The 13,267-nt window shown below is 41.3% G+C and overlaps 1 protein-coding gene across 1 annotated transcript in view; it reads left to right on the top strand.

Moving 5' to 3' along the window:
- The window catches only part of LOC125448665 (polyunsaturated fatty acid 5-lipoxygenase-like), a 79,279-nt gene that overhangs the window by 31,203 nt on the left and 34,809 nt on the right, over window positions 1-13,267 (top strand). Inside the window, exon 6 of the mRNA XM_059642677.1 lies at window positions 1,051-1,157. Coding sequence (XP_059498660.1) covers window positions 1,051-1,157 — 107 coding nt within the window. The remainder of the gene's footprint in view (window positions 1-1,050; window positions 1,158-13,267) is intronic.

The following is a 13,267-nucleotide window of genomic DNA, read 5'->3' as shown; positions in this document are numbered from 1 at the left end:
CCAGCTATTCACAATATATATTAATGATTTGGATAAGGGAACGAAATGTAACATCTCCAGGTTTGCAGCTGATACCAAGTTGGGTGGGAGGGTGAACTGCGATGAGGATGCAGAGACCCTTCAACACAATCTGGACGGGTTGGGTGAGTGGGTAAATCAATGGCAGATGCAGTATAATTTGGTTAAGTGTGAGGTTATTCACTTTGGAAGCAAAAACAAGGCGGCAGATTACTACCTGAAAGGCTGTAAATTGGGAGAGGGGGAGTGTGCAGCGGGACCTGGGTGTCCTTGTGCACCAGTCGCTGAAGGTAAGCATGTAGGTGCAGCAGATGGTAAAGAAGGCAAATGGTATGTTGGCCTTCATTGTGAGATGTTTCGAGTACAGGAGCAGGGATGTGTTGTTGCAGTTATACAGGGCCTTGGTGAGGCTGAGCCTAGAATACTGTGTGCAGTTTTGGTCTCCTTTTCTGAGGAAGGAGGCGCTTGCTCTCGAGGGAGTGCAGCGAAGGTTTACCAGGCTGATTCTGGGAATGGTGGGGCTGACGTATGAGGAGAGAATGACTAGGTTAGGATGGTTTTTGCTGAAATTCAGACAAATGAGGGGGATCTCATAGAGATTTATTAAATTCTAACCTGACTAGACAGGTTGGAGGCAGGGAGGATGTTCCCGTGGGTGTGTCCAGAACAAGGGATCACAATCTGAGATTCGGGATAGGATGGAGATGAGGAAACATTTCTTCACCCAAAGAGTGGTGAGCCTGTGGAGTTCATTACAGGAATGAACAGGAACTAATTGGTGCCAAAACATTGAATGTATTCAAGAGGCGACTAGATATAGCAATTTGGGCAAATGGGATCAAAGGTTATGGGGAGAAAGCATGATTAGGCTATTGAGTTGGCCAATCAGCCATGATCGTGATGAATGGTAGAGCAGGATTGAAGGTCCGAATGGCGTCTTCCTGCTCCTATCTGCTATGTTTGTATGCTTCCTTCATTTTCGAATTCCCGAATAATAACAGCTTTCAGAAACCTTCTTCACAATTTCTTTAGTATTGCAGAACTGGAATTGAAGGAGATTGTGAACAATTTGGAACACCCTTGGACCACCACTGAGGACTTCGACCACATCTTTTGGAAAGTCAACAGTCCTATTGCTGGTAATGGAGATTTGCCAACAAACTATTTTAAAATTCAATCATGGGATGCGGGTGTCGCTGGCTTATTACCCATCCATTGAGAATATGGTGGCGAGCTGCCTTCTTGAGCTGCTGCAGTCCACATGGTGTATTGTCAAAGGGCTGTTAGGGAGGGAGTTCCAGGAGCTTGACCCAGTATACTGAAGGAATGGCAATATTTTTCGAAGTCAGGATTATGAGTGGAATGAAGGTGATCTTTTAGGTGAAGGTGCTCCCATGTACCTTGACCTTTAAAATGATGGTATTTGTTTGTTTGGAAGGTATTATCTAAGGAGCCCTGGTGAATTTCTGCAATGCATCTTGCAGATAGTATATACTGCAGCTACTGTGTGTTGATGGTGGAGGGAGCCGGTATATGTAGATGTGGCATCAATCAGGTTTGCTGCCTTGTCCTGAATGATGTTGAGGTCTTTGAGTGTTGTTGAAGCTGCACACATCCAGGTGAGTGAGGAGTATTACACAACATTCCTGACTTGCGCCTTGTCAACAGTGGGTAGGCTTTGGGGAGTCAGGAGTTGAGTTACTTGCTGCATGACTTCAAGCCTCTAACCAACTCCTGCAGCCACAGTATTTGTATGACTGGTCCATTTCAGTTTAAAGTCAAGTATGTTTCCCGGTCACAACCTACCACTGCCATAGTCCTTTAGGAGTTCAGCCAATAATGTTGTTGCTGAGCCACTTTCTATGATGGTCATTAACGTCTTCCACTGAGAGGGTGTTTTGGTCTCTTGCATTCCTCAGTGCTTTGTCCAGGCATTAATCATCAGGTGGACTGAATCATCAGCCGAGGAGGTGGGGGTAAACAATAGGAAGTTCCTTGACCATGTTGGACCTGATGCCATGAGATTTCATTGGGTTCAAAGGCATTAGACTTCCAGGGCAACTTCCTCCTAACGGTACACCATTGTACTACCACCTCTGCTGTGCACTGGTGGGACAAGACACCAGGGACGGTGATGGCGATGTCTGGGACTTTATCTATAAGGTATGATTCTGTGAGTATAACTGAAGCAGGCTATTGCTTGCTGTCAGACAACTGTCCCAATTTTGGCCCTAGCCCTCATTGATTAGGAAGGACAATTCTGCAGCAGAGTTGAGTTTGCCATTGTCATTTAATGTCAATGCCAGGTGGTCTGTCTGGTCTTAATCCACTTTTGAGAGGGTAGCTAAGAGTTAACTGCATTACTGTGAGTCTTGAGTTCATCTAGGTCAATCCAGGTAAAGTTCCCTTCCTGAAAGAACAATAGTGAGCCAGGCGTCTTTTTACGACAACCAACAATAGTTTCATGGTCATCATTAGATTTTTTTCAATTCCAGATATTAATTGAATTCTACTTAGAACATCTATCATGGCGAGATTTGAACCCTGGCTCCAGAACATGGCCTGAGAATCTAGATTTATAATCCAGTGACAGTACTACGAAGCCATTGCCTCCTCAATTAAGACAGCTTATAATCTGAGATAGTATTACAAAAACATCAACCAGACAATATTTATTACACCAGCAAGACCAACTAGTGAGAAAAAAAACCTGCATTGCTATAGGGCCATTAATGACCTCAGGATGTCTCAAGGAGATTTATAGTCAACGAAATGTTCTTGAAGTTTATTCACTGTCATAATGGGAAAAAGAGGCAAGTAGCAAGCTACCAGAACTGGTGATGTGCTATTGAGCATATTTCTCTGGTTTCTTGCCGTGTATTTGACTCAAATGCTCAAAAAAATGCATTTTATTGATAGCGTTACAGAGTTTTCAATCAAATTCAACTTGCTTCCATAGAACATGTGCGACTCTGAGATGACTCAGTACAATTTCAGCACTCTTGATATTTACAATGGATTATTCATATCAGGGGTACAGCTTGAGAGGTTTTGCACAATTTTCAGTCTCATGGCGTACAATGGCAGAATAGGTCCTGTCCGGTAACCCTTACCCAATATACCTCTGTGACAGCTGTCCTAAGCTTTAATGTGCCATGGCTTGCTGTGTACTTGGGTGGAAGGCTGAAACCCACACTTTGATGCCAAACCCAGTACAGTATCAATGTAAGACTTCAATGTGGTTGTCCTCTGGGTTATTCTTGCTAGGATGATCCTTTCTGGTGGACACCCAATAAAGCACTGGACACTGTGAGAAATTGTGGGTTAACAGTGTCTGCTCTTCCAGTCTTTCTGCCAAGATGAACATCTAAGATGTTCCCACATTAGACTCCTTTTCTCAGTGTTTTTGACCGCTATCTTTATCTATGGTACTTCATACAATTCTTTGTATACATATCACAACTTGCTCTCCAGACAATCTTTGTATCATCAGCAAGTGTGGTTACAGTACAATTGGTCATCTGTCATCCAGGTTATTAATATGAATAAGTTTGTAAATATTAAGAATATACACTGTTCTGAAGAGTGTAAGAAAACATTCACCAGGATATTGCTTAGGAAGGAGTATTTTAGCGATGAAGAGAAGTTTAATAAGCTTGGGTTGTTTTCAATGGAGCAGAGGAGGTTTAGGCGGGCTTCCTGATTGTGATGGATAAGATTGTGAGGGGTATGGGCAGGGTGGAGGGAAACCCCTTAGTTGAAGCATCAAGTACCAAGGGGGAATAATTTTAAGGTGAAAGGCAGGAAGTTTAGAGCAGATTTGAGGGAAAGGTTTTCATCCATTGATTGGTGGGATCTGGACTACTTTGCTCGAGAGGACAGTTGACTTGGGAAACCTTGCAACTTTTAATAGGCTCTAAAACAAAGTTGCTGGAAAAGCTCAGCAGGTTTGGCAGCATCTGTGAAGGAAAAAACAGAGTTAACATTTCAGGTCCAGTGACCCTTCCTTAGAACTACAGTTCTGTTCCTGATTTACAGCATCCGCAGTTCTTTCGGTTTTTATTTAACTTTTAAAAGGCACTTGAACGAGTACCTGAAATGTCATAACATTCAGGAACATGAGCCAAGTGCTGATAAACGGGATTAGTTTAAACATAGTGTAGTTTTGCCAGTGCAAACTTGCCGGGTCTAAGGACTTGTACTGTACTATATAATTCTATGATGTGGAAGTGCCAGTGTTGGACTGGGATGGAAAAGGTCAGAAATCACACAACACCAGATTATAGCCCAACAGATTTGTGTAAGTGACACAAGATTTTGGAGTGTAGTCCCTTCATCAGGCAACGTTGCAAAAGCTTGTGTTTTCAAATAAACCTGTTGGACTATAGCCTGGTGTCATTTAATTTCTGATATTATATAATTCTATGTACAAGATGAGGGCCTGTTTCAAGTCAACAAAATAGTTGACAACTTTTTTACTGATTCCTTTCTCAGGGGAATGCCTTGAACAATCAAAGTCAACCTGCTTGATTTAAAAATTAGTTAAAGTTTGGCAGATGACTGCCAGTCATCATTCCTGGCGTATTCTTTATCACATCAGCTCTATCAATCAGAGCCCACTTGCCAACCAATCAGCCCTCCATCTCGTACAATAGAACTGTTGGTTTTCCTACTTAATGATATTCTTGTGAATTGTCAACATGAACAGCTTTGATAAACTATGTCTTTTGCAAGTTATACTCAATTTCTGTTCCACCGAATCACTACATTATAAATAATAGGTCCTAACACTGATTCATATGGGTCTCCACTCATTACGGATTGCAAACCCAATAATCCATTTGCCTGACTCCATTTCCTATTAGTTAATTAATCTTCTATCTGAGATAATATATCACCCAAATATCATATGCGCTTATCTCCCAAGGAAACCTTTTATGTGGCACATTATCAAAAGTCTTTTAGAAAGCAAACAACACTATATCCATTGATTCCCCTGACTGCCTACTTATTTTTTCTGTATTCTTGCCTGGCATGTGTTTAGCATTGGCAAAACTGGCATTGGTTATCCATCTCTAATTGCTCTTGAACTGATTAGCTCTGTAGGCCACTTTCAGAGTCACATTTCAGCCAGACCAGGTAAAGATGGCAGAATCCTTTCTTGAGTTAGCAAACCAGACAGGTTTTTGCAACAATCGACCATATGATCACCATTAAACTAGCTGTTAATTTCAGGTTTTACTGAATTCAAATTTTACTAAATGCTATGATGTGATTTAAAACTATGCCCCTACAGCATTAGCCGGGGACTATAGATTGTCAGCTCAGTGATGTTGCCACTGTGTTAGCACCTCTCATTCTTGTTACCCTCAAAGAACACCAATAAATTTATCAAATGTAATTCCTCTTTCAAAAACCAGGTCCACACTACCCATATCATGATTTTTAAAATATCATGCTACTAGCTCCTTAGTAATGGATTATAATATTTTTCATTGGCAGATATTGGACTAACTGGCCTGTACTTTCCTGCTTTCTGTTTCCTTCCTTGAATAGAGGTGCTCAGTTCAATATTTATCCTTAATCAACTTTAAGAAAACATAGGTAATCCTATCGTTATCACATTGCTGTATGTGCAAACTTGCTGCCTCATTTTCTTTGTTATTATTACGAAGCAATCGATCCTGCCACAACTTGGTTTATAATTATTTGAATATGGCTGGTACATTCTTCACTCCAAATGGTATCACTTTAAATTGATACAGTCCACTTGGGGTTACAAACGCAGAAACTTCTTTCACTATGTAACTATGTAACGGTAACTATGAAGTAAGTCCAATTTTGTGATGTAGGTGGCTTGTCCAACTTTTTCCACACAGTCCTCCAGCCTTGGAATTAAGTAAAAGTCTGATTTAATCATGGCGTTGAACCTCCAATAATCTATGCAGAATCATTGGGTACCATCAGGTTTGGGAACCAGTATGATCAGGAAAATCCATTCGCTTTGACTCAGTACGAGGATGTCTCCTTGGAGCATCACTTCCACTTCCTCCTGGACTTGTTCTACTTTGAGAGGATTAAGCCTGTGGGAGTGTTATTTTATTGGAACAGCATTCCCTTTGTCAAACTCATGTACTAGTCATCTCCATTCTATTTCTACATACGCCCTCATAGTGCTGCAACAAGCCTTTCAATTCAGTTCTCTGTTCCTGAGACAGGTAGCTTACTATCCTACCCAATTCTTTAAGGACCTCTTCATTATTTAATTTATTCTGAGACACATCAAAATCCAAATTGTTTCAACTTGATTCTACGCTCTGAATGGCAGTAACTAATACTTGTTTCTCTGGCTCCTGCTCCCTGTCATAGTAACATTTCAGAATGTTCATATGGCATACCTGATTTTTTTTTTCTATCTGGCATCTTTATCAGATAATTCACCTGATTTAACTTCTCAATCTGATAGGCCCCTACTGAACCTTGCTTTGAAGGGATCTCTCACCTTTGGTGATTAAACCAATACTTCATCCTTTTGGACAAATGTATGAATTTTAGATTTCTTATCTGCTTCTTGTTTTATTAGATGCTGTCCCACCTTTAGATGTTGTCTAGCTAATTTATCTGCTCTGTTTAATCTTTCTCTCCCCTCAGATACATAATCCAACTGTGAGATCTCTGACTTTGGACCTGTAACTTTTCCTTCATTAATTTTAAAGGCTCTCTGACTTTGTGCCTGAACATCAATTCATTTAGAGCATCTCTAATAGCAAGCACTTAAATGGGAAACCTTTATCCTAATCATTTGTGTAATCCTGGCAATGAGCCTTCAGCATAGACTTTAGGGTCTGATGTCTGATTTTCAATTCTTCCTGGGATTCAGGATGGTATGCAGTTGATTTAAAGTGTTGGATGCCTAAACTATCCATGATCTCCTTAAACAAGTTGGCAGTAAAATTGGACCCTTGGTCTAACTGAATCTCCCTGGGTAGTCCATAATGGGGTAAAGAAAGTAAGCAACTCCTCTACAACTTTCTTTGCCTTGACATTCGTAAAGGAATTGCCTCCATAAATCTGGTAGAACATCCATTATGGTTAGCAAATATTGGTTCCTGCTTTTAAGGAGGGGACAGATACAATCAATTATAACCCGCATAAATCTGCTGAGGTCTCCATTTCTGCCTTAAGATTTTATCCTTAATGTAATAACATTCTGGAATACACTCTGATTCCTTTTCTGAGTAGGCTTTATGATATAAATCTTTCATTGTCTGATTTTTTTGTTGTAACTCCATTAGCCTTTCAGAACTAAGCACCTCTGCCTGATACCCTATCTGCTTAGATCGTTCCTTTACCATCACATCAAACAGGGTGGCAGCTAACTGGATCTCAAATCCTTTGTCTTTCTCTTGTGTTTTCCCTTCTTGCTTAAACTTAGGACAGTGGGATCTTGCCACCAGAAAAATTCCAGGATGGTTTTCTTTCAGCTTTCAGTTCCCTGGTTTTCTTTCAGCTTCTCTGTTACAACGGGCATCCCTCTCACCTTTCATCCTGCTAGGTCATTTCTGAGAACAAACTGTGTTCCTGGAATAAGCACTCTTTCAATCACTCCTGCCGTCATTTCCCAAGTCTCAATTGGACTTTCCAGCTTTATCTCTCTCTATAGATTATCACTCTATCAAATAACATTTCAAAAGGAGTGCAAATACTTTCATCTCTTAGTATTAGAGACTGACCAGCTCCTGTATATCTCAATATTGTAACTTCTTTACCTTCTCCCTCTGTTCTACCTGAGTAAACCTTACCCACAGAAATTAAGTCTTTGAAGCCCGTGATTAGGCTATGCAGTCTCCTGAAGCTCCTTGACTTCCCTTGGGATTTCCTTCACTACCTCAACTGGTTTCACTGGTTTAGCTTCTTTCACCACATCCTCTTTCCCAGTCCCTCTCTTAATCCTCCAGCTCTGTGACTTTGTGTGTCACCTTCTAGCACCGTGGAAACACCTGAGGCCTTTCGCCTATTTTTCACCCTCTTGGGTTTTTTTAAATCATATGTGGTACACGGTTCCCAGTGGGAACTACTTCTTGTTTTTCATTGAAGGAAGGAGTATCAAGGAGAGTTTTATAGAGCAGTATATAAATAGTCCAACTTGAGAAGGGGTCATACTGGACCTGGTGTTGGGGAATGAGCCCGGCCAGGTGGGTGAAGTTTCAGTAGGGGATTACTTTGGGAATAGTGATCACAATTCCGTAAGTTTTAGAATACTCACGCACAAAGACGAGAGTGGTGCTAAAGGAAGAGTGCCAAATTGGGGGAAGGCCAACTATAGGAAAATTCAGCAGGAGCTTAGAAATGTGGATTGCGAGCAGCTGTTTGAGGGTAAATCCACATTTGATATGTGGGAGGCTTTTAAAGAGAGTTTGGTTAGAGTGCAGAACAGACATGTCCTGTGAAAATATTCTTATTTGATAGAAAGGGCAAGATTAGGGAACCATGGATGACAGGTGAAATTGTGAGACTAGCAAAGAGGAAAAAGGAATCATACATAAGGTCTAGGTGACTGAAAACAGGTGAAGCTTTAGAAGAATATCAGAAAAGTAGGACCAATCTGAAACGAGGAATTAAGAGGGCTAAAAGGGGGCATGAAATATCTTTACCTAACAGGGTTAAAGAAAATCCCAAAGCCTTTTATTTGTACATAAGGAGCAGGAGGGTAACTAGAGAATGTGTTGGCCCATTCAAGGAAAAAAGAGGGAAGTTATCTGAGGAGTCAGAGAAAATGAGTTAGATTTTTAATGAGTACTTTGCGTCAGTGTTCACCGAGGAGAAGGACATGACGGATGTTGAGGTTAGGGATAGATGTTTGATTGCTCAAGTTCAAGTCGGCATAAGGAAGGGGAAGTGTTGGATAATATAAAAGGCATTAGGTTGGACAAGTCCCCAGGTCCGGATGGGATCTATTCCAGGATATTGAGGGATGAGAGAGAGGAAATAGCTGGGGCCTTAACAGATATCTTCGCAGCATCCTTGAGCATGGGTGAGGTCCCGGAGGACTGGAGACTTGCTAATGTTGTCCCCTTGTTTAAGAAGGGTAGCAAGGATAATCCAGGTAATTATAGACTGGTGAGCTTGACGTCAGTGGTGGGGAAGCTGCTGGAGAAGATACTGAGGGATAGGATCTATTTAAATTTGGAAGAAAATGGGCTTATTAGTGATAGGCAGCAGGGAATGTCATGTCTTACCAACTTGATAGAATTTTTTGAGGAAGTGACAAAGTTGATAGATGAGGCAAGGGCTGTAGATGTCATATGCATGGACTTCAGTAAAGCGTGTGATAAGATTCTCCATGGTATGCTGATGGATAAAATGAAGTTGAGTGGGGTCCAGGGTGTACTTGCTAGATGGATAGAGAACTGGCTGGGCAACAGGAGACAGGGAGTTGTAGTGGAAGGGAGTTTCTCAACATGGAGAACCGTGACCAGTGGTGTTCCACAGGGATCTGTGTTGGGACCACTGTTGTTTGTGATATACATAATGATCTGGAGGAAGGTATAGATGGTGTGATTAGCAAGTTTGCAGATGACACTAAGATTGGTGGCATAGCAGATAATAAAGGGGACTGTCAGAGATTACAGCAGAATATAGATAAATTGGAGAGTTGGATGGAGAGATAGCAGATGGAGTTCAACTCGGGCAAATGCGAGGTGATGCCTTTGGAAGATCCAATTCAAGAGTGAACTACATGGTAAATGGAAAAGCCCTGGGGAAAATTGATGCACAGAGAGATCTGGGTGCTCAGGTCCATTGTACCCTAAAGGTGGCAATGCAGATCAATAGAGTGGTCAAGAACGCATACGGCATACTTTCATTCATCGGATGGGGTATTGAGTACAAGAGTTGGTAGGTCATGTTACAATTGTGTCGGACTTTGGTTCGATCACATTTGGAATATTGTGTGCAGTTCTGGTCGCCACATTCCCAAAAGGATGTGGATGCTTTGGAAAGGAGGTTCACCAGGATGTTGCCTGGTATGGAGGGCACTAGCTATGAAGAGAGGTTGAGTAGATTAGGGTATTTACATTAGAAAGATGGAGGTTGAAGGGGGGCCAGATTGAGGTCTATAAAATCGTGAGAGGTAAAAACTGGGTGGACAGCAAGAAGCTTTTTCCCAGAGTGGGGGACTCAATTACTAGGGGTCATGAGTTCAAGGTGAGAGGGGAAAAGTTTAAGGGAGATATGCGTGGAAGGTTCCTTAGGCAGAGGGTGGAGGGTGCCTAGAACGCGTTGCCAGTGGAGGTGGTAGAGGCGGGCATGATAGTGTAATTTATGATGTATCTAGACAGATACACGAATGGGCAGGGAGCAGAGGGATACAGATCCTTGGAAAATAGGTGACAGGTTTAGATAGAGGATCTGAATCAGCGCAGGCTTGGAGGGCCAAAGGGCCTGTTCCTGTGCTGTAATTTTCTTTGCTCTTTGTTCTTCAAAGGCTTTCCCATTTCCCCAATTTCCATCCCTTCCAGAATGAAATTGCTGTGGGAAGCTAGATTTCAATCTATGCACTAGTGTGTATTCATCGACTATCTCTGCAGCTCTTCTTACTTTTTAACATTCTGTTCCTCAGCATGAGTTCGTATCACTTCTGGAAGTGAGTTTTTGAACTCGTCGTTCTAAAATCCTCACATATTTTTTCTATCTTTAATGGTCTCACTCATCTATTGAAGTTGCTGTGTTTAATTCTTCCAAACTTGTCATAAGTCTGATCTGGTTCCTTTCTTATATTTCTGAACCACTGTCTATATGCTTCTGGCACCAATTCGTAGCCAGTCAAAATAGCCTGTTTCACTTGTTCATGTTCTCTTGACACCTCCTCTGACAGTGATCTAAACACCTCACTAGCCCTATCTACCAACTTTGTCTGAATTAACATTATCCTCACATTCATCTATTTGGCCAATTTCTCAAAGGAAATGAAAAGGCTTCTACATCTTTTTCATCAAATTTTAGTAATGTTTTGACATATTTGTATATATCCCTATCAGACTGTTGGCTATAATGAGTTTGCTCGTCCACACTTCTATTTTGTACTTTTCCTTCTGTCATTTGAAGTCGTTTTGCTTCAAGTTGCACCTTCATTTTTTCCCACTTGAATATTCTTTCTTCTCTCTTTTCCTTTTATCTCCAATTATTTTATTTGCAACTTAATTTTTTCCAACTCCACTACACTTGCCTGTTTCTCTGGTATACCTAAATGCTCGACTAACACCTTTTCAATTTCAACTTTCCTCTTATCCATAATTAAACCCAGTTCTAGCCTGTTTGCAAAGTCTAAAAGTATATCCTTCCTCTGTCTTTGTAAACTTTGTTGGCAAATTTGGAAAGCACCGTCAAAACCTAGAACTTCTTTAGCAATGTTAAGGAAGGGTCTAGGCCTGAAACGTCAGCTGCTTGGCCTGCTGTGTTCACCCAGCTCTACACTTTGTTATCTTTAGAGTCATTCCCCCTACTTTTTATTTAACCAATCACAGGTAACTGAAATTAAACAGGTTCCCACTGCTTGCCTAAGTTTTAAACACAGAGCATAGAACAGTACAGCACAGTGCAGGCGTTCGACCCACGCAGTTTTGCCAACCTATTATTCTACTAAGATCAATCTACCCTGCATACTCTACATTTTAATATCCTCCATGTGCCTATCCAAGAGTTGTTTAAAAGTCTCTAATGTATCTGATTCCACAACCACTGCCGGCAGCGCATTCCAAATGCCCACCACTCTCTGTGAAGAACTTACCTCTCACATCTCCCCTATGCCTTCCTCCAATCACCTTAAAATAATGCCCCCTCATAATAGTCATTTCCGCCCTGGGAAAAAGTCTCTGACCATCCACTCTATCTATGCCTCTCATCATCATGTATACATCTATCAAGTCACTTCTCATCCTGCTTCACTCCAATAAGAAAAGCCCTAGTCCCTCAACTTTTCCTCATAAAACCTGCCCTCCAGTCCAGGCAGCATCCTGGTAAATCTCCTCTGCATCCTCTCTAAAGCTTCCACATCTTTCCTGAAATAAGGTGACCAGAACTGAACACAATATTCCAAGTGTGGACTAACCAGAGTTTTACAGAGCTGTAGCATAACGTCACGGCTCTTAAACTCAATTCCCCTGCCAACAAAAGCATACTCCTTCTTTACAACCCTATCAACTTGGGCAGCAACTTTGAGGGATCTACGGACGTGGGTCCTAAGATCCCTCTGTTCCTCCACACTGATGAGAATCTTCCATTAACCTTGTATTCTGCATTCAAATTCGACCTTCCAAAATGAATCACTTCACTCTCTTCTGGGGAATTCCATCTGCCACTTCTTTGCCCAGCTCTGCATCCTGTCAATGTCCTTTTGCAACCTACAACGGCCCTCCACGTTGTCCACAACTCCACCAACCTTCATGTTATTGGCAAACTTACTAACCCACCCTTCTACTTCCTCATCCAAGTCATTTATAAAGATCACAAAGAGCAGAGGTCCCAGAACAGATCCCTGCGGAACACCACTCGTCACTGAGCTCCAGGCTGAATACTTTCTATCTACTACCACCCCCTGTTTTCCATTGGATAGAGGTGTACAAGATGATGAGAGGCATAGATAGATTGGATAGTCAGAGTATCCAGACAGCCAAATTCCCCTGAATCCCATGCCTCCCATCCCATATTTTATCTAAAGATCTAGGACACTAATCCCCAAGACTGTTTAAATATATCCAAATCCATTCAGATCCCATACATAAACTGGCTAGATTCCTGACACAGGCTCCCAACCACTTCTCACCTAAGTGACACTCATCCCCACGTCTGTTTAAATCTGTTCAAATCTGTTCAGATATGTTCAGATCTCATTCATAAACTGGCCAGATACTGGTCGCAGGCTCCCAATCTGCTATGAAGGATAATGAAACAGAAACAGAAACTTGCCTCACCTCATAATCTATTAAGGAAGTGATCAATTCCTGATATTCACTGTATAATCAACAGATAACAATTTATTTATCTAACTCTAACAGTTAAGAAATTAACAGAACTACTAACAAACCAATCAATTTCCCCTTAACTACTAACTGTTCCTGAATAAAACAGAAGTCTAATGGTATGCTATTCCAATAGATACAAGATACAATTAAACAAGTTAAATTAACAAAAAAAATTAAAGCTTAACCTCTTTAAATTACAGCTAGGCTAAGTCTTCCAGAATGCTCTT

This window comes from Stegostoma tigrinum, chromosome 45 (genome assembly GCF_030684315.1).
Source record: "Stegostoma tigrinum isolate sSteTig4 chromosome 45, sSteTig4.hap1, whole genome shotgun sequence".
NCBI lineage: Eukaryota > Metazoa > Chordata > Chondrichthyes > Orectolobiformes > Stegostomatidae > Stegostoma > Stegostoma tigrinum.
The sequence above is the reverse complement of the archived record's forward strand: the minus strand, read 5'-3'. Positions and strand labels throughout refer to the sequence as shown.